General features: G+C 45.9%; 1 protein-coding gene across 4 annotated transcripts; it reads right to left on the reverse strand.

The window, feature by feature from the left end:
• Positions 1 to 1,464: 1,464 nt before the first annotated feature.
• On the reverse strand, positions 1,465 to 26,202 carry HIPK1 (homeodomain interacting protein kinase 1). Of its 4 annotated transcripts, none has more exons than XM_086627386.1 (16): positions 26,134 to 26,202; positions 24,302 to 25,379; positions 18,652 to 18,775; positions 16,277 to 16,396; positions 15,427 to 15,513; positions 14,406 to 14,590; positions 13,864 to 14,026; positions 13,267 to 13,489; positions 12,251 to 12,372; positions 10,580 to 10,714; positions 7,902 to 8,041; positions 7,541 to 7,723; positions 6,754 to 6,969; positions 6,240 to 6,478; positions 5,731 to 5,867; positions 1,465 to 4,804 (listed from the first exon to the last, which is right to left on the reverse strand). In XM_086627386.1, the coding sequence occupies exons 2-16, from the start codon at positions 25,375 to 25,377 to the stop codon at positions 4,319 to 4,321; spliced, it is 3,636 nt and encodes a 1,211-aa protein (XP_086483512.1). In that variant the 5' UTR covers positions 25,378 to 25,379; positions 26,134 to 26,202; the 3' UTR covers positions 1,465 to 4,318. The 4 variants fall into 4 exon arrangements, with proteins under 4 accessions (XP_086483512.1, XP_086483513.1, XP_086483511.1 ...); XM_086627387.1 differs by having other exon boundaries at positions 6,240 to 6,364; positions 7,902 to 8,044; XM_086627385.1 differs by having other exon boundaries at positions 7,902 to 8,044.
• Between the last annotated feature and the right edge of the window lie 1,263 nt (positions 26,203 to 27,465).

The raw sequence follows: 27,465 nt of genomic DNA on the forward strand, positions 1-27,465 counted from the left end.
CGCTGCCCCCGCTCCGAAACGCGCCTGCCAAGGGTCCCGCACCGCCCCCCGCGCACAGCGGCACCGCGCCGCCAGCAGCAAACACGCAGCGCCCGTTTCACCCCGGACGTGACAAAACCCCTTTCCCACCCCCTTTAATAGATCAAGTGACCAAATGAATAGAGTACAGAAAATTAACCCTTTTTATTGATGCATTGCAATTGTTCTACATTTTTACCATATTATGTAGAAAATACTTAAAATACGAGCTACTTTGTAAAACCAAAGACAAACATTGAATCCAAAGATAAACTATGTTTTCACAATGGACCCTTTTCCCATATAGTTAGTATTAAATTTTTAAATATCTATTTCTTTTGTTAAAATGATTTTTACATACCCCCTAAGTACATCAGCAATACAAACATAGATCAGTAATTGTCAGAAACTACCTGTATCTAGCGGCATGTAAAAAGGAAGAGCACAACCATAAAAGAAAGTTAAATTTTACACAGTAACTAGCATATCAAATACATTTAATAAAGTAGGAATTCCATTGCAATATCAAGGATTCAAGCAGAAATACTAACATTACATATAATGTACTGCTACATGTAGTGAGATAGATATATTTCAAGCTGAATCTGAAATCACACATTATATAAAGTTTAGCAACAAACGACCATGTGGACATGCGGCACCATTCAGAAGTTTAAATAAAAAAGAAAGCAGGGCTGTGCCAATCCTGTCATTTAGAAGCAATTTAGTTTCATGTACTAAAAGAAATTGCTGAGTCAGAGGTAAATTACTGCATCCCATCGACAGGTGCTAAGCAGGAAAGCCGCAGAAGTTGCCTCTGCCGCGGCCACCGCAGCGGCGAGTACCGGTCAGGCAATCGGAACAACTGACCGGGCAGTTCCGGAATCGCACAGATGAGCCTAAATGGGACCACGGTTACCAAATATTCAACAGGTGAATCCCAAACTAGTTGTACAGAAGTTTGAGAGGACTCCAGTTTCTATCCGGAATCGCACATTTCTCTACAAAGGACGTGAGGCGGCTCCAACAACGAGGAGAGTCTCCAGCCTGATCCAGAAGCTGATGTGCATGGGAAGAAGGGATGCATCTCCTTAGAGCAGACTACAGTGTACTGAAACTGGGCACCACATACTGGGGCCAGACTGGGATCTGCCACTCGTGAAGCCAGTGCCAGGGCACGTCTGGCCCTGCTGGGGTGGGGTTTTGTTTGCTTGGCTTAGGCTGTGTGTCACAGAGGAATTCCGGGGTAATCGACAACCTGTTTTAAATGGAGCACGTCTCATTTCACCTACGTCATCTCCATCTCGTCCTCCTTGTTCCTCTACTTTTGGAAACTCGGACAGTGGAAGAGATGACACTGTGCTCTGTGAAGACGTTTGATTGGGTTTAATGATGTAACAGGGACTCTAAAGATAAAAGGTCTTTTTAATCTGCCTTTTTTTTGGGGGGGGGGAAGCAGGCAAGTTGTTATTGAAATTATTAGCAGATCTTGCTAGGGGTCTTTTTTTCCTATTAGGACTGCATGGAAAACACTTCACTATTTGCAAAACAGGGAATAATGTTTTCCTGCAACAGGAGTTGGAGCTGGTTTTGCCTTTCGGTGGAAAGGCACAACTCTGTACCCAGGAGGTATCTCAAGGCAAGCACGGAACACAAGCAATGGCATACGGAGGAAACAAAGTGCCTACAGCAACAAACAGCATCGTTTACACCAAAGGTGTGGAACAGCCAGAGCGGTTGGTTATCCGCACGCTTACGGAAGTGCTCCGACTAAAAACACACTGAACAACAACGTCGCTAATGCTACTGTCCAGTTCCAAAATCCTTGACCCCTCTGTCGAAAGAGATGCCAAACCTTTTAACAGTTCACCCACTTCAGGTCAGTCCAGACTTTCTTCTATCAATTACATGGAATTTCAGAAATTACTTTTGCACTTCCTGTCACATGCCGGTCAGAGAACTGGCCACTTTTCCACTGGGACGGAACATAAACTGGGATTCAAGGTTACTAAAACCTCTTATTGCTGCAGTAATATGACCACTCAAGCAAGTTTATCATCCCTTTGGACAAGATACTTAAATCTACGTACTGAAGATGAGAAATAATTCCTAGTACGAGGGACCCAAGAAAACAAAGTGTAGTTTAAAAGCTGCACTGATTATCCAAAAATGAGTATTTCCTCTGAACACTAACTAGGGCTACAGCTGACAAACCTTCCCAACAACTCCACATTAGCAGTAGCGTTATAAAACTTTTTAATGGTATTATGTGCTTTACAGCAGGCTCTCTTTGGTATAAATATTCTATAACCAAGCTAGCAATATTTTACAAGAAATGTCTGCTATGAACGTGGGGGAAGGTAACGCCATACTAATCTCATAAAAAGTGATTGCACATATTTAATCACTTCTGCAATATTAGACTAAACATTCCAATGCATTCCCAGCACTACCTTATTCGAAATGCACTGACAGACATCTAACAGTACATGTGCCATTTCAAGGAAAAGCTTTAAGGAAACATCGCTTCACTCCGAACAAAAACGCAGCTTTTTATGACAGCATTAAACTGAGAACAACGCACCTACGCGACAAACTGCTGCTCTTGCTGTGATAAGCTCAGTGAATTGCTTCGATTCGACGGGGGCTTGCTGGTCCCTCATAAGGCAAGCTCACTGTAAACTCTAGTCACACTACATCATCATTTAAGGCACTACAATAAGGGGACACACCAAACAACTCTTCATCACACATACCTGTGCAAAACAAATCAGAAGGTATCCTTGTCTCTCACGAAGCTCTACTCCTCTCTCAGTGCTACAGTGATGAGCTCTAACCATTGCATTATATCACATACATTCCAACATGAATCAATTCATTTTGGTTTAAATACAAAGGATACACCAAACTCCATCCCCAGGAACGTTTAAGAATTAGACAAACACTAAGTACAGAGTTCAAGTATAATCACTACACATTTTGATTACAAAGACAGAACATTTGGGGTTAGCAGGAAGTTTTGCTTGTTATATTTTTCTAATCAATATGTACATATTTCATTTTATGTAAAATATTAAAACACCACCAATACAAAACTTCTAAAATAGTTTTAAATTCAGTAATAAACTTTAAAATCTGGATTTTTTTCCTTTTTTTTCTTTTTCTTTCTCTTTTTTTTTTTCTTTTTTCTTCCTCGATTCCTACATGCATGTACTGTATACAAGTCTTAATAAGAGCGCTTTAAAGTAGCTGTTGACATATCCAGGAGGATACGCTCACAGGAGTATAAAAAGCTGTACACATCAATACAGTGATGTTTCATTGTATTTCAAATTCGACTCCCTCCTAAATGAATCATGTGAGGAAAAATATTAAGAAAAACAGAACAAAGGAAAGCCCTGTGCTTCTGTGAAGGAATCCAGCTCCGTTATAGGGCCAGCATCTAATTTGCTGCAGAAACCAAATTTTAGAGCAATGCTGCACTATTTGCTCTCAACTGAAGACCACAGCATCCTGGCAAAGGTGTTGAGCTCTGTTACACAGTGAGATCTTGAATACAGCTTGAAAAACTTACAAGAATTCTGCAATGAATGCAATAAAAATTCAGCTGTGTTATGGAGACAGAGAATTTTCAAGAAAACAAAACAGATTTCAGGGTTTACACAGACTCCTGAATATGTAATGTTGCTGGTACGAGGCAGCTGCCTCTACCAGTCCTTAAACAAAGCAGAGAAGTAAACAAAAAACTTTGACAGCAACACATATGGAGATGTAATGGCTTTTGCAGAACCAGCAATCTGTTACAGACAAAGTGAATTAGAGAACAAACGTTAAAATAGTAAACTTGATTTTAAAACTGCCCCAGCAACATAATGAGAAAAAATGTGCATTACATTTTTAGTGGCAACATGGATTTGTGCAAGCTGCTAAAATAAAATCTGCTAGTCTTTTTGTTTAAGTTATACAAGTTAAAAAAGTCATCAGGATCTGTCTTCCAAGACACTGATTTTCTTTCTCCTTTTGATTAGCACAACAGAAAAAAATTAAATAAATGTGACCATGAACTTTTTAAAAGCATCTATAAAAAGTAAGTAAAATTTAAAAAACTTAATTAGTGACCCTCATACTGGTAACAAAGCATGCTGCTCAGTTAGTGACTGAACTCACTGGAGACATTTCTGAACAACATGCAACCAGACCAAGGAGAAACACAACCCAGGCAGTCACTACCAGGTAAAGGTTCACCTGAAACCCTTCTCCAACCTCTCAGGCCTATTGCAGGACAGTGCTTTACTAGCAACTACAAGTATGAGTACTGGTTGATCTTTGTAGGGCTCAGCGGATATCCAGTGTAAATAGCAGATCCTCTGGAAGCACCAATATAGGACTGGGGAGCAAACTGGTGTTGGTACTGGGCAGGCGGAACATTTGCCGAAGTCAGCAGACTTGGACCAACACTGACAGGGACCTGGTGGACAAGTGTGCTGGGGTGGGCAGCGTAGGTGGTGTGCCGTGAAGAGCCCTGAGGGGAGAAGAGGTGGGCGATGGAGGTGGTGGAGCCCAGTGTGGCAGCAGTGGTGGGAGCGTACGTGTACATATGTGGCTGGCTGGAGAGGTGCGCGTTCGCCGTCGCTGCTGCCAGGTGGGGATGCACTGGGCTGCTGTGCTGAAACGTGTAGGGAGCCTGAGACATAGTTGATGTGAGGGGTGCCACGTAAGCTTGCTGCCTACGTGGGACAGCATTTCCACCTCTCTCCTGGGAGGCCAGCACTGTTGTTTGCTGGTTCTGCAGGGAGAAGAAGTAAATAAGGTTAGTGGCTATCCTCAGGGAAACGTGCAGCGGACAGGAGGTGAGCAAGGAAGGTTCAGCCGGAGCCTCCGGATCAACACCTCCGTTCCAGCTGCAGGACTGACGCTTCTGCAGATCCTCCCCTCCCAGCTCTGTGAAACCTCCACATTGATTTGAGAAGGGTTACTGCAGTTCCACTGAGACAAAAGTGACACTTTTCCTCTACAATGGGATCAAACTGCCACACCTGGGGTACCGCACTACACAGCTGTACAAACGCAGGCAGGTCCTATGACTGACCCAGCCCTTGAACCCCTCTGACACATCCGTTCTTCTGCACCTCAGCAAGAGCAGCAGCCCAGCTGCCCCATTTTAGCACAAGAAAGCCTGTCTTGTCCCCATGCCAGAAATGAACTGGAGGTGTAACACTTCCTGTCTTCTGAAAGGTTACTGCAGCTTGACTCAAAGATCAAGAGCAGTGACGCAAACTGAAGTGAAACCAATCTCTGAAAGTTTCAAGGGAAGTCAGGTGCTGTTAGTTTGAGAGACAAGGTCCAGCCTTAGTCTCCTGGTTGGGGCTTCGTGAGATCTAGAGAAGGAAGGTAAAACCCAAAAGAATCTCCTCTCCTCAAACTGTCGAGTGCCTTCAATGCTACTCTAATTCAACAGCTGGATCCTGGTGCCCCTCTCCCACCGAGTGGCAGGAATGACTCACTGCAAGACAAGCGTGACCAGGAGCACAAAGAAAGGATATAAACATAACCATGCTTCCTTCTCCTGCCTCTGGTACAGTAACAAATTCTTTGCCTTGAGAAACTTCACCTATATTTCCTACAGTTTACCGTACCCTGCACAGCATAGTGTGTCTAAAGCAATTCTGAAGCATCATGTTCAAAGGCCAGCAGAAGTCACACAGTGCTCACCTGGCTGAGATTGAGGGGCTGCACACCGTTTGTTACCACGCGATGTGAGCGGTACCCAGTAGGTGTTATACAGCATCCCGACGACTGCCCGCTCACAGATGCCACTGGCTTGGTCTTACTGGTGCTGCTCAGGATGCCTGAAAGATTTCGAATCTTTAGTCCCTTCTTCTCTTTCACACGCCACGCACCATGATAACCAGCTTAGGTAAACAAAGGACACACAGGGACTATGTGCGTAACAGAGCCTTTTGTTCAGCTACGATTTAAAATGCAATCGTACAAGAAATGATTGGGAATTTTTACAGATCTTTCTAAATACAGCCAAACATATGAAAGGCAAATCTATCAACGAAACTGAAAACAGACCAAGGCTTGCACTCTCAGAACAGCAGCTGTGAAACCTAAAGCTTCTGAAGACCCAATGCAGAGTCCAAAAACGTGAGGACAAAGCTGTGAGGGATAAGACAGCACCGGAGCCTCGGCAAAAACTACCAGGAGAGCATACCTACCTGAGGCTTGGGTAGCTACAACGCAGTCATTGAGCTGTGTTTTCAGCGGTGGCACAATGATAGTCCGAGAGCTGGAGCTGTCAGCCGCTCCTCTGCTCGGCAGCTCCAGGGCACCGCCTGTACTCCTGAGAGAGGAAAGTGGGTCTGTGGCATAGGGGCTGTTGAGGGACGAGTCGGAATCAGGGGAGTCATTAACAGTAACGTAGCTGATGACATTGGATCTCTGCTTCATACCCAAACTGCGGGGGGGGGGAAGAAAAAAAAAAAGCAAATGGGAAACATTCTAGCTTTTACAAGACACAAGAAATCTCCCTCTGGGATCTCATACCCTCCCTCCTTGTCACATGAAATTCTGATTAACTAGAGACACAAACAGCACAGCAGACATGATGCAGAATTTTGCCTAAGCACTTCTTATCCTGGCCAGGGCTTTGCACGTAGTGTTCTCCTTTCTCCTTGACGCTTGGGCTGAGCTCAGGACACACCAGTGCTGGCTACCTAATGAACTTCCTACCTGGCAGGTTTGTATTTGCTGTCCTCTTCCTCATCAGTGTCGCTGCGAATGGTGATGACACTGACAGGTGGGCTTGGAGTGTCTGGGATCACAATGGGCTGGTGCTGCTCCTGCACTGGGACGAGCACGTTGGAAGAGGAGGAGGTGGAGCGCAGAGGACTGCTCCCAATGAGCGAGTAAACTTGGGAGGGCACAGTCTCTAGAGTCGAGCTGGGCCTGAAGGGAAATCAAAGCAGTATTCAGCTACGTGTCAGCAGGCTGGGACCAACCAGCACCAGCATTAAGAACAGCCAAGCTCCAGCAGGCTGGAGCACATGTACAAGAAGGAACATCTTGAAATACACAAAGGGAACAACAGTGCAGGTAGTCATACAGGAGAGCACCACAGAACGCATCCCAGAAGCAACCAATGCACTCAATGATGCTCTGAACAGAACTGATCAATCTGAACACTGCCAGAAACCTGCCAGCCCTTGTTAGACACGTCAGCTCTGTCACTGTCACTGCTATGGCACCAAGACACCTTGAAGGTGTACAATCCCCCTTTGACCAGTACAGTAAAGCACTTGGCCAACCATGTTCCTTGCACTCTCACCGAAATTAATATGACTTAGATCAGTGACTACAGCATAAAGACTTTTTCCAAGACATCTTTAAAAGTAACTGTAGCACATCAAGAAGTTGCACAGACAATGCCTCTGCGATCAGAAGACCCTATTTCACACCACAAAGGCAACCTCCACAAACACACCCACAGCCATTCCAGGGCTGGAAAAGGAAGCCTTACTTGGCTGCGCTTGGTGCTGGCTGCTTGTTCTTCTTGGCCGGAACATTGCTGCTTTGCTGCTGCCTCACAACATGAGCAACTCCAACGTTCAGAGGCTGTGCTGTCGCTAATGTCACGTGGTTGGTCAGTAGTGATGGCTGTTGCATGAGAGTGCTATACTGATTTCCATGGGAATGTGCATTCCTGGGGCAGAAGAATAAAGAAAAAGACCCAAATCCCATGACTGCACTGCAGGCACCGCAAGCTGCTCCGAGCCCCTGCGTGATTTCGAAGGGAAGGGAGAAAGTCTGTGCACTGCAGGCAACACTGCGATGGCACGTATTTCCATCTGGCACAGAGCTGGACCCTGTGCCATCCCTACCTCCAGTCAGCTAATTGTTGGCTGCTGCTGATCGTCTCCGGAATCACAGCTGCTGGCTGAACAGAGTTGTGCAAAGCAACCCCTGGGAGCTGCTGCCAGGTGGAAGGAAGCAGTATCTGCTGGGTTCCCCCAGGCCAGGCCTGCTGCAAAACAACAGATACACAGCTTCACTAGATTTCAGTTCCTACCCGTGGAGAGAGAACAGATATTTGTTCCAAGCAATAAATGCACTCGTGCAGATTGTTAGCTTGCAGAGATAACGGCACATCATTGCACTTTCCTAAAAGATCTCAGTACAGTAACAAGAAAACCAGAGAATCAAGCTTCCCCTGACACTTTGCTAACCTTTTGCATCTCAGATGTCACCTGGGGAAAAGAGAATTAATATTGCACTGCAGAACGCAGCCAGAGATCGTACTGTCAGGTGCAGTGACTGTTTCTGCAGGAAAGTTTATGCACACTGCTTTGCTGAAGGATTCCAAAATATGAAGCCAATTTGGTCCTTTCTGGTTTTCTGCCTTACAGGGCTCACACTGAGAGAGCTGAGACAGTGTTATTACTGTGGAAATTCACCCCACATCAACAAAAGTATTTAAGAAAAGCCACACAGAAATATTTCGTTACAAGGGCGATACATGGAAGATATTTTCAGTTCATTAATATTATTAATGTTCCTGTCCAAATTGACAAAATGCAGTTTCTTCTGGAAAAAAACCCCAACAAAACACAAAATAAATGTGGCAGTACAATATTTCTATGATTTTGAAAATATAGGGCTCTCTTTCTTGCAGTTTAAACTGCAAAACCATAAACACCTGCTGTTTTAAATAAAATATTTCTGCAAGTAACAGATCCACTTATTACAAATACTGGTTCCAAACAAGAAGCCTTCAAAGCAGAGAACTGGTAAAACCTCTGCCAACATAAGTGGAATAATAATAATATTAAAAATAAAAAAAAAAGAAGAGAAATATGTTAAAAGTCACACCATGCGTCTTTCCAAAAGCCAACACCTGCACAAGACAAAGCAGAGAGTTTAATACAGCAAGATATAATTTCCCAATGAGAGGCAGAAATCGGGCCTTCCAAGCGACGAACTGTTTTGACAGAGGAAGGACAAAAATATGCAAAGCTCAGCAAATGGCTAATGCAAACTCAGGGGAAGCAGCAAGGGAGAAGTGTCGGAAGCACTAAAGGTGAGCAAATTCACGCCAAAGGCTCCCAGAATCCAAACAGAAAGTCCTCCAGAGAAACTCAGAATCCAGGCTCACGGTCTGGAGACGGTGGCTCTGATCTCCCCTGCTGTACAGGGGAGCTGCACGTCAAGTCCACTGCACATACACAGGAGAAGAGAATTTGTCTGTCCATCAAAAGCCCAAATACACTTTTGAAAACATCACTAACAACTCGCTCGTGTCCCAAGCTCTGCTACAGTCACCCCTTGCCGTTTCCAGAGCCTAGATCGCAGCCTTTCAGCAATCAAAATTCGAGAGGAGGGAAGGAGATACATCCCTGGGCCTGCTTAGCTCAGAGCTGTGGCCCAGGAGAAGCCCACTCTCCTGCCTTCCCATCCTCAGAAACAGGGAGCAACCAACTTGGTGCAGAAGAACTCAAAACGAGTGGGTTTTAATTTCAGTACAGGTATGACTCGAGCAAATTCCACTTCGGCAGAGGTCTCCCTCTTGGAAGAAAACAACACTCAAACTACCACTTCAAAGCCACAAGAAACAACATGGTTCACATAATGGAATGCGCTTTGAAAGACATGTGAGGATACCAGCACTTAAGGGCGCTGCAATGTTTTCATAAGCTTCACTGATCTGATTCTGGAGTTTTACAATGACTTCTTTGTGGCACTTGCAAAGTTGTTCTGATGCAGGTGCCAACTGAATACAGAAGAGGACAATTTTGAAAACATAGGCTTCTTAGAGGTGTGTTTATTCCCTTCCCCCATGCTTTTCAAAAATTGTTCCAAATAGCAGAAAAGCTGGCTATTGCCATTTTGGATACTAGAGCTCACCTTTAATTTCAACCAAGAAACATATGAACTGAAAGGATCTGTGAAGAATGGTATCTTTATCTGGATGAAACAAGCTACCTGTGATTGGCTACAAATAACAAAAGGCCAGAAAATTATTGTCAATGTTCAACAGAGGTTAAGAGAAATCGACTGCTAAAGCAATACCTTAAAGAATTTGCTGTCGTTAGAGATTTTAGCCTGTGCTTAATGACCTGAAACATTTCTACATGCAAAGCAGCTTTACACGTGTTGAAAACAAAGTATGTAGCTAAACTTGCCAAGTGGTTCAAATTCTGGCCATCCAGGTACCTGTAGCAGAGTCAAGCTAAAGGCTGTTTCCTTTGCTTCAACAATCAAAAGGCAAAGATAGTGTAGTAAACAAAGAACAAGAACGATTTTAACTCTTCTGCAGTATAGCTTAGAAGAGCTTTGTAATACTAGGCTAGTAAAAAGTCATAGTCAATGGATCTGGATTCTTTACAGAGCCACACTAAACGTCAGAGTCAGACAGTGCTTCAGCAATGTTGGGGAGGAAAACAACAAGACATTAAGATGTAGCAAGAACACAGCCACAAGACGGCACATGCTTCCATGCCCTCTGCAAGTCTAAGTTAAAACAAAAACTCAGTTAGTGAACACAATCAAGGGAGGCAATTACCAGTACTGCAGCCGTCTGTTCTACTAGCGCTGGCCGGCCGGCTGCGCAGTTCAGAGTAAAGGGCACCGCATACTGCGGCGTGATGGTGGCTACTTGAGGATGAAGAGTTGCTACCATTAGTGGTGTACAGCTTCCCTGAAATGTAGATCAGGCAGTGAGTGAAACACACGTACTGAGGCAGGATAAGTGGGTTCAGCAATAGGGCCAGAAAAGGCTTCGCCTCCCTGGCGTTCTGCGGAGCTGGAGCAGACTCCAGAACTGCAATGGATGCAGTGAAACCAACGCCCAGACCCTCTGGGTATGTTCCTCTAAGCAGTTCCCTGAGGGGAACACAAGGAACAGGGAATTTGGGAACAGGATCTCTCCGATGACACAGTTCAAAAGCAAAAATGAAATAGTGTTCAGCTACTGATACTTTTCTGGGTCCCAGAGAGCAAGTTACACTACACACACTGCACCGAGCCGTAACACACTGCATCCCGAGCAGCACACGGCATTTACTGTCGTACCTCCAAGTTCACATACAAGACTCTTGGAAAAAGATAAACTAAGGGATTTAATCGAAGGCACGGCAGGTCTTTTGTATCACGAAAGAACAAAGTTATCTATGATGAAACTACCAAAACACGTATTAGTCCGTCAAACGTCTAATTAAAACTAGATCCTTGGTGCACAATTTGCATTCTCAGGAAAAGTAGGGTTTGGATTCAGGTGGGCCTCCTTCAAGTGTATTCTGCTTTTTGGATGCCGTTACCTGTATAATTATGCTAAACAAACCATAGATCACAGAATGCCACCAAAATTATTTGGACTGAAGAATCTGAAAATTACTCCTCTACAAATAGGTCTGTAAGTACAATATACTGCCTGGAGAGTAAAACTAGTAAAGTATGTGTTAATGTCAGCAGAAACTAAAACTATGCAAATAAATAAAAGCGCACTTAATTATAAAGGCAATTAAAATTTTTCAGTGAATAAAACCTGTGAATCACTGGGCACTCACTATATATTAAAGCATTAGTTTTTGGAAATAAAAATTGTTTTAGTTTACAACATGTTACTAACGTTAAAAATATAATTTTTTAGTACTATTAGTGAATTTTGCTATTGCATATTGTTTAAACCGTAAACAACAGAAATAGGTAAGTCATCGCTACGCATCGATTCACACTAACAATGCAACTAATCGAGGACAATTCAGAAATAAAGATGAACTTTTAACACAAGTAATCTGTGTTGTCACTTGCGTGTCACCACACAATCTGGTGTCACTGGGATCTCGCTTCTCACAGGAATGATTTTTTCTAAAATTTGCTGCCACGTTTTTGAAGTGAAGGCAAAAATGTACAGCGCTACCTGGAAGGCAGGGTACACCCGTGAGAAAATACAGCCTGTTTTCAGCAGCTGGAAACTCTGTATTTATTCCCATTACTAAAGCAAACTCCTAAACTCAGGGAGGCACATGACACAAAATAGTTTAGACTTTAAATATTCCAGAAAAACAAAGCAAAACAAGAAAACACTGTCTTAGAAGTGATCTGCATTTAACCTTTCGGAGAGTTCCGAGAACCCCCTGCATCCACCCCAGCACCAGGGGGCCGGTCAGGTTCTCCTGGATGGTGGTAGGAATTGCAGTTAACTCCATGAATTCTTTTTTTTTTTTTTTTTTACCTGTGTGAGAACTCCAGACTGGATCTGCAGTGGCTGTGCTGCAGGTGCTTGTGGTACAATTGGGACAGCATTCTCCATCCTCACTGGGAAACCAGAATGCTTTGTAGTTGCCTGAAGTCCGGCTGTGGAGGACAAGAATACATCACCACTAAGCTGCCTTTTTTTTAAAGTTTCTTTCCAAAATTAAATTCCTACCAGGTAAGTGCAGGAAACAGGGTCAGATAAGAGAAGGCAAAGCTGCTCCCTTTGACAAAAGCATACAAATGCTGAAATATTTGCTGAAGCAAATATTTCTGCAGACACGGTATGCCAACAGGCAGTGATGGACAACCAGCCCTCAAAAGCTCAGCTCTGCTGAAGTCTAGAGTCTTGTTTTCAGAAACACAGGTAACAGACATCTAATTCTATGTGGCTTGAGACTAAGTCTAAAGCTCAAATCTCACACTACCAGGTCCCATTTCACACACAACCCTCCCTACTAACACAAGCCAGGTGTAGGCACAGAGAACTTGCAGGACTAATAGAGCTATGCCTGTGCTGACCTCACTTACTGGCCATCTGTGACAGTCTGCTGCTAGCAAACTACACCGCTGCATCAGTGAACTGAGACCTGTGAACTGAACACAAGCACAGCTGCTTGTGAACCGACACTCAAAGACCAGACGCTCACTCCTGGCACAGCACGACACTTTCTTATTTTCAGACAGCTCTGGCTCCACTGTTCACTGCTTTCTGTGGAATGCTGTTGTGTTCAGTTTGGGGGGAAAAACTGGTTGAGCAACCAGATGAAGACTGCAACCTAAGCAGGCAAGATACTGTCACCTGTTCAAGCATGACCTGGAAAAGAACAAAATTGTCTACACGTCTGACCTGATTCTGCAGTGACATCTGACGCAAGAGCACTGTGTGACAGGCATAGAGTGGTCTTCTGTACTTCCTCAGTTTAGTGCAAATTACAACTCCTCCCTTCTACCTAACCGAAACCACAGGCCCATACAAAGGGGTTTTCTGCTTACTCTGAAAAGCAGGGGGACAAACGATGAACGTTTGCTGGAACGGGTCGGTCTGCGTGCAGATCTGAGTGGTTCCAGGCTGCAGGGAAACACTCTGCTGTGCCACTCCTGCGACCGGTGCTGCAGATGATGGGTACAGAGCAGACTGATAGTTTAGCAGTGAGACGTCCGAGTTTGCCAGGGAAAGAGTAGCAGCAGCAGTAGAATTGGAAGCCAATACGCTGGCCTAGGAAAAAAAAATTATGTCAGATTTATCACTCATACTTGCTATAAAAGAAACAACAGGAACCATCAGTATTATACTATGAAGCAGGCACCAGGAAAAGGTTTCAGGCAAAAGGCATATGACAACATAGGAGAAAACCCATGAATTGCACCAACGGTACTTACATTGCTGAACTGACAGGCAAATATGATTAGGTGAAGTAAACAGATTGCCTTGGCCTGAGTTTTGGAAAATTAAATTTCAAGACAAGACTACAAATTCTGGAGAGCAATTTATTACATACAGTATTTTTGCAGAACGGGACTTGGCCTGATGGCACAAAATTCAGCTACTCCATTTCTTTGATTAGAAAAAAGAGTTAGAAGACACTATACCTGATTGTGTACTGTATTGAGCTGGTTGTTAAAGCTCATTGTCAGGTTTGTGCTGGTGTTAGGAGCAACGTGAGTCGTGAACGGGCTCTTAATCTGGTTCACTGTATCATACATATTCACTCTTCGCTTGCAGATCTCCATATTCTGAAAGCAAGACTTCACACTGAAACAGAACGACAGAAGGAAAATATCAGATGTAAACACAGTACAACAGAGACACGACAGATTCCTAACTATACACACGACTTTAGGTTTAGGGTTTTTTGTTGTTTGTTTTGGTGTTTTGCTTGGGTTTTTGTGCATTTGTTTGCTGTTGTTTTGGTTTGTTTGTTTTTGTTTGTTTGGGCTTTTTTTAAATCAACAAAGAATGTCTTAAAACATGAAAGAGAAGCTTACAAACATTCCACTCCTTATACATGCCACTGCTGTTTTCAGGTCAGCCAGAAACTGCTGAAAACAGCATTGACAGAAAGTAGAAAAGTGCTCTTCTGTGTTTCAAATCAGCCCTCCTGCAAGAAAACAAGAACTCTAAGGAAGCCTACTGATTACTGTGCGGGAAATCCAGCAGATGTGTCATTGTAACAAACGGGTGGTTCAAAGTCTTCAGTGGAGTAATTCTCTTATCTGCATCAATTGTCAACATTTTCTTCAACAAATCAATATACTCCCTTCGGTCAGCCTTCTCTGCCAACATGTCAGTCCCTTCTAAGTCTGTAGACATATTCACCTTGAAAATAAAGTGAGAGCGGTTCAAACAAACATCAAGTTAATTGCTACCTAATAATTTGGTAATTTCACATCATGCAGAAACATTTTTTGGGCATTTCTGTCTCTTACCAGCTTAATTCTAGGTACTACAGCACTAACACACAAGCTGTCCCTTGCTCGTTCTACACAAGGAACTCAAACTTCCACATGGAATTCTCATCTGAGCACGAAGACGGTCTGTTCAACAGATATCCAGCAGGCTTCACTCCCCGCTGCCTGGCAATACGCCCTCTTTTTTTGTGGGGGGCTACAAGGGGCTATAAATCAGAACGTCAAGATTCTCCGTTCTCTGCACAGATATAAAGCGATGACAAACAGCTACAAAAGCAACAGAAAATTGAGACCAAGATGTTTCAGATTCAAGGCCTCATGATATTAAAACCACTGAAATACCCCTTCATTTTACCTCTGAAAACAGAATGAAAAAACCAGAACGATGTGCAGTTCCTGTAACCTTTCCAAAGCCCAATAAGAGGCCTAATCCACTAAAGACACTTGGAGGTGTTTAACTTTCCTGTTACTTGACTACTCCCAGCCGTACCAGGCTAAGCACACCTGTTACATCCACTGCATCAAGGCCTAAGAAAAACCAGGAAATTTGTAACAGCTTCATAACTAACATTTCGATAGTCCTTAATGCAGTGATTTCTGATGGTGCAAATTGGCACCCTGGCAAACCCACACCAGCGTTCCCAACAGCATGTGGAAGAGGGCTGCCCCAGCACAGGAGCCTCATTTTTAGAGATCTCCACAAGGAACGTGATTAACATGGAGGTTATCTGTGTGCCCACCCACCTGCGCCATATCATCCAAACAGTTGAATATATATTTCCGAGCTTCTTTTGATTTTATTCCTGTCTCCAACTCATGTTCTTCTGGGGTCTGTAAAAGAAAGCATTTGTGAATATAAACCGAGATATCGCATACGGATAAAGAAAAAGCAGCAAGAAAAGAGTGGAGTCAGGTGAACTTCTGCTGCTGTGAAACAAATCACACGCCAGTGGGCCAAACCAGAACAGCCACGGGTTCTCACTTCCTCAACTGGAAAGGCAATTCATTGCAAAGCTGAAATAGCAACATGCAATGACTTCATTGCAAGGCCTCGTCAGGCAGTGCTAATGCCAGAGGAACTGAAGATTTCCATTTAGGAGGAGAAGAGGCTATAAATGTTTTAAATCTCTCTTTCGCAAAGAAGAAAGGCAAAATCCCCTTCCTTTTGCTGCTCAGCTTTAAAGGCAAAGGCAGCGTATGTCTCATTCTTTCCTGTCCTCTGCCAATACACAAAGATTTCTGTTAAACTAACAAACACCATCATGAAATACTCCCAATACTCTTTGTATTGTCAGGAGATGACAACAAGATGACACACTTCACCAAGACTGAGCAGGCCATAATAAGTAACAATTATCTCAATTACTTTAACACCCACTCTTTGCTGATACTACCATGCACAGCTGCTATTGTTACACGAGTACCAGGAGGTCTGTAGTTTCTGAAATGAAATACACAAATCAGCTATATTTGAATGGCATTTCCAAACAAATCTTCACTCGGAATGTTTTCACAGCACACCAAAACTAAGTGTGAATTTATATCAAGCCCTTGATGAATAAAACAGAATTGGGAAGTAGAGAGACAGACAAACCTTCAGCCTCCACAGTGGGTATCCCAAATTCGGATCTCTGTTAAAAAACCTGCTTGTTTTCGTTCCCGCACTGAGAAGGTACTCTGCTGGAAGGCCTTGAGTTTGTGAAATATAACGAATCTAGGAAAGAAAATTAAAAGCATGAGGACTCCCAATATAAAGAACTCACAGCTAATTGAGCAATCATCAGCCAGGTTTGTTCACAGCCAACAGGAAACAACCTGTCAACAAAGAATGCCCAGACAACTGAAACTGCAAAATTAAGGGACTATCTCAAGTATTTAAAAGGATACTTCACTTTTTTAACCATATTATCTGCGGAAATTTTAGGTTTTAAATACATCTTTCTTATTTAATGGAAATATTTTTGCCCAAGTATATGTGAGCAGACTGCAAGCTTTTGAGACATCAACGAAGTAACACCAATAGTCTTCAATATCAGCAATGTAAGAAGTATGCATTTGGAGAGAAAAATACCACAGAAGTTACCAGGGATGTACATAGAATTAGAGGCATAAGCATCCGAGCAGCACTGCTGTGATTGGCGACACATACTCCAGGCACACAGTCTGAGAATAACGTCACGCGAAAGCTCTCGCTGACCAAGAAAGCAAGACCAAACCTGTCAAACAATCAGATTCTTACATCCTCAAAAACATTTAATATATTTCACATGTAACAAGAAAAATGGCTCCAAATTTTTCAAAGTGCACCTGAACAGTTGTGACAGTATCAGTAAGACACACGTAAATAGCCAACAAATAAAAAGGCATGCTCAAAAGGAAAGAAAATAGCAAGTTATGAAAAAACGTAATAATAAGCTTTTTAAAATATTCCAAATGTTGCCCAATTGCTAATGGTATTTGCTCTCAAGATGTACAGTGAGAAATTGCCTTTGTCATGACTCTCCTCAAAGAAATCTATTTAAAAGTTTAAGCAAAAAACCTTGATAAGCCTGATTTATAAAATGAGGACTGGAAACACGATGTTAAGGTAGCTCGGCTTTGCACAAATTATCAATTATAGGCCCTTTAGCACGTCTCACTTCTTATTTGCAAAACTCCTGCTATTCCACTGTGCCAAAACAGCTGAACATTGCAGGGCACTTAACTCACGGTTATTGCTTGTGATCGTATGAATTTATTGACTCACTTTTCATTTACGCCAGTGTGGATCTGAAGCGTCTGCAGGTGAGTATTTTTTGCATCTACACAACAGTTCAGCTAAGAGTTCTACTATTTTTATGAGACATTAACTCTTGCTTTACAGCCAAAGAGCGTTCAAAAAATAATTGTAAATCCCATCCCAACCCATGAACTCATTCCTGGAGAGGTCCTCTCACAAGTTCTGCCTGAGCTTTTACGTGCTGCTGCAGAATCTCAAAAAACATGAAAGCAAATCATCCCTACTATTCAAGGGCAATTCAGATATCAAAATCAACCGCAGAAGCCACACCTCATGCTGCCCCACAAAGAAGTGCAAAATCCTGTCTATTAAGCAATGGAAAAAGCACCTCCTCCCCACCTACCTGCATGACTAGATAAGGCTCCCAGAATTACACGAAACTCAGTGTGTGTGGAAGGAAACCACCATGCTGTACCTCAGCTATTTTCTAACCTACTCTGCTCATTAAGGAACCACTGTGTTTCCTTTGGAAATTTACAGTGCTGGGAAGATATAACACAAGTAGGTTTTCAAACTTAGTAAGTTTTCATGTATTTTATCACATAAGGAAAACTATACCCAGCATTGTAACCAGATACCACCATAAAAACCACAGTGGAAAAGTCACCCTCACAAAACCTCTCATATAGGCGTTTGGTGCTTCTATAGGCGACTCACTGGCCCAGGTACTCATGCTGAGCATCCACGGCAAGAACCAGTCAGTTCAAGATGCCTTTTCAGACTCTTGCCCTCGTACTGCAGAGGCAGCTTGGGGCCCACACTTGGCATTAAGCACGAGGGCTGCTGTAGGTATTAGCAGGACAGGAATGATAGGCTTGCTCTGTCTCCACGTGGAAAAACTGCCCTCATGGTGAAATTACAGAGGGCGTTTCAACACCTCACGTCTGTTTTGACAGGAAGGTATTTCAACAGCTTTTGGGTTTGGAAGCCAGGGGGTCAACTATAAAATGACTCTACATATTAGATGACCACATTCAACTCAAGCTGAAACACACAGAACTCCGTGCTCTGCTGCACAACAACAGAGACAGGCAACGGGAATACCACGGAGAGAAAACGAGCTGAAGATGACAGACAACGGCGATTTCTACTGATGCAATGTGACATAGGACACACTGGGTTCAGAGGGTCCGGCCACAGATCACTGGGGTTTCATCTGAACACCCCCAGACCCCGCCACGCGCTCTCACCTGATCATACTCGGACGCTCCCGGATACAGCGGCCAGCCTAGAAACAGCTCAGCTATCACACAGCCCAGCGACCACATGTCAATAGCTTCACAGAACGGTAAACCCAGTATGATCTCGGGAGCTCTGTTGGGAGGGGAGAAAAAAAAGAAGTAAAATCTTCGACTCTGAAAGCACGCAGTTCTTTCCTACAAACTGCTCTGAGTAACACCCCTCCTCTCCTCCAAGCACAAGTAAATCTGCGTGAAACCAAGCGATTCACTGTAGAGCAGAAGATGTTTCCTCAAGTGGCCTAACGGATCCCAGCCTTGATGTCAGTCACCGGCGCAGCTGGATGCCTTCTGTTGCTGTGGTGCCCTCCAACTCGAGGTGGCCTTTCTGCAACTGTGACACGGAGCTACTCCTGCTGTAACTAGTTTAATTACACCTGGCAGTAGGTATGGTGTGAAGCACCCCGAGACAGCACACAACCTGCCCTGACAGAGCTGGGAAGAAAAATTACGGCAAACAGTGCCCAGACTTTTCTCGGAAGGAGGTCTCCAGATCCCAGGCAACCAGCTGCAGAAGGCTGGAAGAGAGCAGCATGTGCAGAGCCACAGAAAGGAGCTCTTCAGAGAGCAGCTCCGCTTCTGTCAGCGGGTTTTCATGCACGGTTTGTCTGGAGAGTTTCGAGTTTAAAACGGACGGCGAGAACGCAGCTGGAGATTGTGACTGCTCCGCGAGGTTGTGTTACAGGTTTCTGTGCACGGAACCACACCTAATGCAAAATGCAAAATGTGCCTGGCCTGGCCTTTACGAGAGGGTGATGAAAAAAAACTCAACTCCAGGCAGGGTTTGCTTCTGCAACAGGCTGGAATTTCAGGGAGATTTCTGCCTGGAACTGACTCATAACACAAAAGGATGTTTCAGTACAACTCTTCACCTACACACAGCTCTGAAACAAACCGATGCCGTTCTGCCAGGCTAAATTCTGGTCATACATTTGCATACAGAACAAAACCCAAGTGCTGCAAAAACCATGTGAGCTGGTGTGGGAATTTACTCTGGAAAGTACAGGAAACACGAAAACCTTGATTTTCTTCATGCATAACTAACACAAGCACAAAGGAAGACAGAAAAGTCCCAAACTCCAGGCTATTTTCTGGTCTTGACTCGGGTAGCACACCCCAGGGCTTGCGTGACACTTCTTGTGTTACCGTGTGGATATTTCTGTTGTTAAAAAAGGCTCTAAAACCAGCTCTGATCTTTCAACAGAATTCTAAAAAACAGGGCTTGCATAACGTACAGGTGTCAACAGATCTGACACCCTCCTCAACTGCTCAGCCCGAATGTACCTCCCAAATGTTTGTATACGGCACGAAGAGTCTCTCCAATTAATCACCCTTCATGCCATGGTGACATACATACTGCTTTTGCTTTCAGTGACTAAACAATTACCATTAGCCAGTCTCCAAAACGCATGTACTCATCCCAGTTGCCCAGGCACGGTACCCCTGGGAAAGCACAAGATCTACCAAAAAAGACAGAGAGCTGAACCAGCTGTTTGCTGCAGTGAGGTCATACCTGTCCTCCATTGTTCAGCTCTAACGCAAGGAGGTTCTGCTCTCATGTCTGAGCCCCCAGAGCAGAGCCATGAAGTACCCCTAGTACCAGAATAACAGGGTATTTAAGCTAAGACACTCGGACACTTGCTGTGCCTGTCGTCATGTTTGTCTATCCCTGGCAGTAGTTGACTTTGAACGGTTTCACCTATGTGAAAACATCAAATGATTATGCAAATATGATAAGTATCTGATATATGAATGCTGAATATCCTGCTAAACATTCCTATATTTTAAAGAACTCCGCTGGAACAGACCCAGCTTTCTGCAGGCTAACAGGTGCAAACGAGAGGAATCCACTCCCGCAAACTCTGGTCATCACAAAGCAGAGCACGATGCCGTCACTCACGCAGCCTTTTCAGAACCCCACGTGCCATTCATCTACTAGTCATCACCAACAAACTGCACTGATCCTCTTGATTATCCTACTTATGCAGGAATTTCCAATTCGGATGGGGCCCAAACCTGTCACATAAGGAACGCTGCACGCGTCCCTTGGTTTGGACCGGCACACAAACTAAAATTAAGTGGCTTGTGGAACAAGCAAAGCATGCTGATCTTTCATGAGTGCCCTAAAAAAATATCCCACCAATTCCAACAGAGAGAGATTAGTGGCAACGAAGGCTGGATGGGATAGTTTGTTAGTCTTTATTAACCACGTGCTGGAATAGACTTCTGCATTCTGAAACCTCAATAACAAAATGATAGCAAGTTGAACTCTATGAATTTATTCCCTAGAACTAAATAAATTCAATTCTCACAAGCCACTTGATTTCATTCTGATTGCAGGGCAGAGCTGGTTAATCATAATCTCTCTCCCCTCCTTTTACACCACTGTGCTCGGTGGCCTTACGAGATGTCAGCTGAAACAGGACAGCAGGCAGAGGTCACTTCCATAGCTGGTCTGGCAGAGATTAAAGGGATTTTACGATCTTAAGCTATTTGAAATAGAAATCAACAAAATTCTTTCTTTGCATACATGCTTGCCAAACTCCAACTTCCCTAGTTGGCAAATATGCTCAGGCAGCCTCAGAAGAGAGAGGATTCACAGCACTAGCAGAAAAATCCCAGACTTACTTTTAGCATTTCAAAACACACCATGTTTACACATGGGTCTTCAGCCCTGCCTTGTGAAGAACGATAGTAATATGAAGCTTGTACAGCTGTAACCAGCGATGCAGTGAACAAAACGCTCACCACTCAGAGCTGGATTAGCAGAGTTAGATTTGGCAGCATGCACTGCTGCTTGCCAGGCCAACACTGGGACAGAAGTAGGTCACGCAGCCCAAAGTAGAGGTAAGTACTGCACTCCGCAAGCTCCCTCAGCACTCGTGCCACGTTCTCATGGCCCAGATCGTTCAGTCCTTCAGCTTAGTATCTTCAGTTTGCTGGGCACCTCTACACTGGCCTACAGTGAACACCAGGAGGTAGGGATCTGGGCAGGACTCGCACGATGGCTGGACTTACACGGAACACGGGACATGAGCAAACCGCACTCTGAACAGCAGGGAGATCAGTCTTCCCAGGGATGTTTCATTTCTACAAGCTGTCTGCTTCTCCTCTACTGTTTATCCTTCCCAGGGAAGAAAAAGCATCCATACCCTTCCACACCTGATGTAACAAGCACATATTCTGGTTTTCAGGTCAGGAATTACCACCAGTAATCTCAGGACTGCCACAGAAACTAGTCACAGCACAGAAGCACGACTGCCAGAGTTAGTCTACTCCTAGTCCATGCCTGGTTTCAGAGTCGAGCAATTCTTCATGGGCACTTCTACTCATGCTTTGAGTCAACCATGTCACGGCAGTAAAACTGTCCATCTTGACTGGGATTACACTGCAGAGGCACCAGTACTGCCTGCGGAGAGAGGGAACCTGCCTCGGCGTTCACACGCGTGCCCTGACAAACCCCGCGCCACGTCCCAACTGAAACACGGCTCCAGCAGTGTCATCGAGACCAAGGCAGGTTGTCCAACTGCCAGAAGCACAACCAGAAGCTGGAGTGAGCAGGGCTGTCGAACAAGATGACCTCCAGCAGCACTGAGCATTATTAATAAAGGAAGGTTTCTTCCTTTAGGGTATATATATCAGAAAATTCACCCTATAGTACCGGAGTCTGGCTGGTTTAGGTGTCTCTACAGGAGACAGAAGTTACATAAGTGCCAGTAACAGGTATTAAAACAAAGAAGTGAACACAGAATGAGAAGTTTATTTTCAATAGCTGACAGAGAACCAAATGAAGAATTGGTCTATACTGTTTTATTAAACACAGCATTGAAAAAATTTCCACTTAGAACTCATCTGAACACTAATTTAACGTGAATATGGTTAAAACAATCCAGTTCTCCCACAATAAGCTGGTTTCTACTCCATCTCCATAAGTTCCTAGAGTATGGATTTTAGTAATCATCACTATTAAACTAATTACATATCCCTAAATATTAGACTTCCACATCACAGCATTCTGTGCTTCAGTCAAGCAGACAGTCTGATCTCAGGTTATTTGCCTTCCCGGCAGCGTCGGTCAGCCCTCGTCAGGGAGGCGGCCGTGGCTCAGAGCTCAGCGCCGCACAAAAAGCTGAAGCAGTCGGCTTCCTTCCCGGCACCCCTTTGAGATACTTATCACCCCCTGCTGCTTCTGCCTCAGCCAAATGTTTTTTGCGATATCCGAAACTGGAAAGCACTGTGTGCCTCCCCAAACCGCTTTGCTCACATGTGCTGCAAGTCAGATAGAGCAGATTCTTCATCAGTGGTCACCTCTTTCGATGCAACAACAACAAAATTGATGATGCATTTCAGACAGTGAGCACTTTAACAGGGCTATGGCACACAGAAGACAGCTGCGTCACAAAAAAATAACAATCAATAGTTCAGAATTGGAAAGATTGGTGTCAACAAGCTGAGAGAAAACCATGAGGAACGGGTTAAGAAAAATTCGTATCATGAAAAAAAGGCACAGAAAGCTGGTACTCCGGTCGGTGTTGGAGGGGAGGAAAAAAACAAAAAACAAACACACAAAGCAAAGGGGCAAGGATAGAGGGAGCACGAGGAACGAAGAGAAGAAGCCTACAACAAGCCAGAACTTTAAACTGAAGCTAGGAGGACGGGAAAGACATCAAACAGGGCAGAGGCTCAGGGTGGGGTGGGGTGCCTCGAGTCCTCTGTCTCGTCCCAGCTGGAAGGACTAGATACTAGTTAAGTTTTGCATCAAGTGAGCTCACATTCCGCTGGAAGCAACCCTGACAACACAGCACAGACTTTTTCGTGTCCCTTTGATGCCAGAAGTTCTTTCTGCATCCATTTAGCGAAGCCCACTGCTACTTGTATTGAAATACACACTGTTAACTGAACCAAGCTGGAGGAATAATTGAAAGAAAAAGCACAGTTTGCTTTAGCTACGCAGTTTCTGAGTTTTAACAATTTTTCCCGCAGTTTATTTATTATTCTCGGACAGGAGTAGAGTAGAAGCCATTTCTACATTTTGCTAAAAGAAGCAGAGATCAAGCTCATTGCCACTTTAAAAGAGCTACACGTCTCATGAAAGCGTGACTTATCAAGAGCTGACACAGGAAGTCATGTGCTCATGAAGTGGGTTCAGACAAAGATGGAACCAGAAAAAACAGGATAAAAAGAAATTGGCATCCCTTTGACTTCTCTCCCTTCTAAATGACCACGGTAATGGGCTAGTTTCAGATCATGGCAAACAACCCAAAACACACTACTTACTAGTAGCATACTGCTTCCCCAGTGGGCTAGTTCACAAACTAGCGACACAGTAAAATCAACTTACTGCACTAATCTGGGTTAAAAGGAAGCTATTGGACTGCATATTACGTCATGCTTGCAAAGTACAAGTTCTACCTATTTACATACAAATTGCAGAAGAAATCTCCAGGAAACATGCAGAACAGTGGATAGGCTGATCATTTCCTCCTCCCCTTCAACTGGGCTTAAGCATACTGGTAGAAGAGTTAAGTATTTGTAGAAGCAAACCCCCAGCCCCCCACCAGGATCAGCTTTGCTGAAAAGCAAATGGTGTGTCAGTGCTTACCTGTAGTAGCGCGACTGCAAGTAAGTGGAGCACACTGCTTTAGACACATGGCTGGCCGAGCCAAAGTCGATCACCTTCACTCTGTAGGGCTGGCGTGCAGGATCCACCAACATGATGTTTTCTGGTTTCAAATCGGCATGGATCAGACCCAAGCTCTTCAACTTCATCAAGGCAGTAGCCACTTGCTGCAGAATTGGCCGGATGTATTTCAGGGGCAACGGGCTGAACTTATTTTGCTTTAAGAAATCATACAAGTTCTGTTCTAGCATCTCAAATACAAGGCATGTGTGATTCTTGTGTTGAAAGCACTCGTAGGAGCGAACGAAGTTGTACTCGTCAGCATTCTCGCTGCTCAGGCGAGAGAGGATGCTCACCTCTATCTGGCCCTGCCTAGCATAGGAAGGATGGTTCTTCAGGATTTTGATGGCTACAATCTCCTTCGTGCTCCGCTTCCAGCACTTTGCCACCTGCCCAAACGTCCCTCGACCCAGGAATTCCAAGACCTCGTAGCTGTTTGTCATAGAGCACAGGATCTCATGCTGGACCAGCTGATAATCACCTTCACCACTGGAACTGCTGCTTTTAGTGGTTACCGTGGTGGTTGTGGCCGCAGCACCCACCGCAGGTCTGTTTTGCAGCATGAGAGGTGGATGTTCCTCAATTATCTGCACACTACCGTTGCTGTCAACCTCTTCACTTTTCCTTTTTAATCCACATTTTTGGAATGGTTCTAGTAAAGAAACGTTGCTCCTATGCGTTAGGGCTTGGCTGTTCTGGAAGGACGCTGTTGCACTGCTGCCTGTGCTGTCGGCTGCTGTAACCACAATGTGCTCGACTGAAGGAGCAGGGAGAAGGACGTTCTGATCGTAAGCAGGGATGCTGAAATTGGCTACCTGATGAGAGGAGCTGGCTTGCCCTTGGGCTGCTGAGAGGTTTTTGCTGTGGGTATAATACTTGTCACTACTGCTCTGTCCTGAAACATCCCAGACAGAGGGCTCCACTTTCAGTTTCTTGGCACTGCAGAAGGCACTCGAGGATACTGACGGAGGGGAGAACACCTGCAGCTGTGAGGCCATACCTGAAAAGGGAGAGGAGAACTCATTAGTACTCTTTAGTGGCCACAGGTTGTGATGGAACAAGATCCTCTGTCTGCACAAGAAACAGAACAGCAAGCGTTTTCCTAAGCGCCATATGGTGCCAACCACCTAGGAAGGCAACCTTTGAACTGCTGATCCCACAGGCACCCACGGAGCAAGGCTCTCCGGTGGAATTACTGCATTTTACCTCACTGCCCATAGCACAAGAAGCAGACAGCTCTTTATCCACCGAGCTAAAGAAATCCCAGCACAAGGTGGGAAAAACAGTACTGAAAAACGGAGGACAGCACGGAAGTAGGAAGACGCTGAGAATACGACGACCATCTGCCCCTTCACCCCAAGGCCCGCTCCCCTCTTCACCGTAAAAACAGAGTCAATGGGAAAGCCAAGCCAGACAAGCCGCGCTTCTAGCCGGGAGCCGCTCCGGCGGAGCGCGCCCCGGGGCAGCGGTCCGAAGCGCAGCGACCTGCGGACGCCGGCCCAGGAACGCGCCGCCAGCCCGCCCCGGCGCCGGGGCGAGGCCGGGCCCCGCCGCGGGCGCACCGCCGCCGCCGGCCCGGGCTCCCCCCGCGCCGAGGGAGCCCGCGGCGCCGCCTCGCCTCGGCCCGCCCGGAGCGGGGCGGGGGGGGGACGGGGACGGGCCTCCGCCGCGCGGGCGCCGCGGCTTCCCGAGCCCGCCGGGCCGCGCCGGCCAGCCCCAGGCCCCGCCGGCGCAGCCCGCCCGCCCGCACTCACCGCCGGTGGGGGGTTCTCAGCCGCGGGCCGGACCTGCCTGGGGGACACGCGGAGGTGCGGAGCCCCGCAGCGGGCGCATCATAGCCCCGCCGCGGCCGCCGGCCCGGCCCGCTCGGCCCGCGCACGCCGGGGGGAGCCCCCAGGCCGCTCCGCCGCCGCCGCCAGGCTCCGCCGCGCCCTCACGGCCCGGCCGGGCCCCCCCCGCCCCGCGCCGCCGCCCGGGCCCGAGCGCCTCCGCGGCCCCGCTGCGCTCCCGCCGCGCCGCTCCGGGCCCCTCGGCCGCCCGCGCCAGACTGAGCCAGACGAGCCCCGAGCCGCCAGGCGGGCCGAGCGCCGAGCCCGCCCACGTGACCGCCCGCGCCGCCGCCGTGACGCGCGCCAGGCGGAAGAGGGCGGGCGCCGCCGAGGCGGAAGCGCCGGGGCCGGGGGGCGCCTCGGGTAGTGCCGGGCTCCGTGCGGCTCTCCCGCCCCCGGCCGCTCCCGTACACCGGGCTGGGACCGGCGCGCCGCAGCCTCCCCCCGCCCGGCTTCTCGGAGCTCAGACGCTTCCAGCAGGGACGAGGCGAGTCAGAGCAGCGCTGCCCGCTCGGGAGCTCCATCTCTACGGGTTTTTAATTCAGCCTCTTCCAGAGCCAGAATAATATTAGAGACATTTCTGGGTTTTCGTTCAAGAGCTGACGGTATTTTAAAATAATGTTTCCAAATATTCATACCAAAATCTCAGAAGCTTTCACAGCGTCCTGTTTGACATGAGCAGCAGTGCAACAAGCACGGATTTGCACCTTTTAGTGAGCGTAAAATCAAGGCCAGAAGTTTGTATCCAGAGGGAGATGAAGACTCATGGGGAGAAAAGAACATGCAACAAAAAAATACAAAACCACAAATCCCTTGATCTCACAGTCCAGTTTGCTACAGTCAGACCATTACAGACAGAGGCAGGAATAAGATGAAGACTGTGCAGTGTCATTTCAGGCTTTCGGAGGCTGCTGGAAACCCGCCGTGACTTCAGAGCCTTCGTTAACGGGTCCCAGTGCTCCAGGGCCAAGGCAGTGATGCCAAGCTGGCAAAAACCATCCCTGAATGCCAGAGCACGTTCAACAACCTCCCTGAGAGTGAGGGGCCTTGGTCCTTGGGCAGGGCTGAGTTCTGGCGCTAAGCAGAGCGCGTTGCTGAGGGACGGCCCGTGTCCATCTTTAGCAAGCACCCAGCAGTACCTGCTACACATAAAAACGCAAGGCACAAGTATTACTGTGCCGATCTTTCTGACGTGCGGAAGGGAATTGGCCCCCGAGACCTCTGAAAGGAAAGAAAGGAACGCTGCACAGCATCCCC

This window comes from Tauraco erythrolophus, chromosome 27 (genome assembly GCF_009769465.1).
Source record: "Tauraco erythrolophus isolate bTauEry1 chromosome 27, bTauEry1.pri, whole genome shotgun sequence".
Classification (NCBI taxonomy): domain Eukaryota; kingdom Metazoa; phylum Chordata; class Aves; order Musophagiformes; family Musophagidae; genus Tauraco; species Tauraco erythrolophus.

Excerpts from the sequence above, each read along its gene's own strand:
- HIPK1 (XM_086627385.1), bottom strand. The coding sequence starts at position 25,377 with ATGGCCTCACAGCTGCAGGTGTTCTCCCCTCCGTCAGTATCCTCGAGT. Across the intron at positions 13,490-13,863 it reads TCAATACAGTACACAATCAG|GCCAGCGTATTGGCTTCCAA; the intron begins GTATAGTGTCTT and ends TTTTTTTCCTAG. Across the intron at positions 8,045-10,579 it reads AACAGACGGCTGCAGTACTG|CAGGCCTGGCCTGGGGGAAC; the intron begins GTAATTGCCTCC and ends GTTGTTTTGCAG.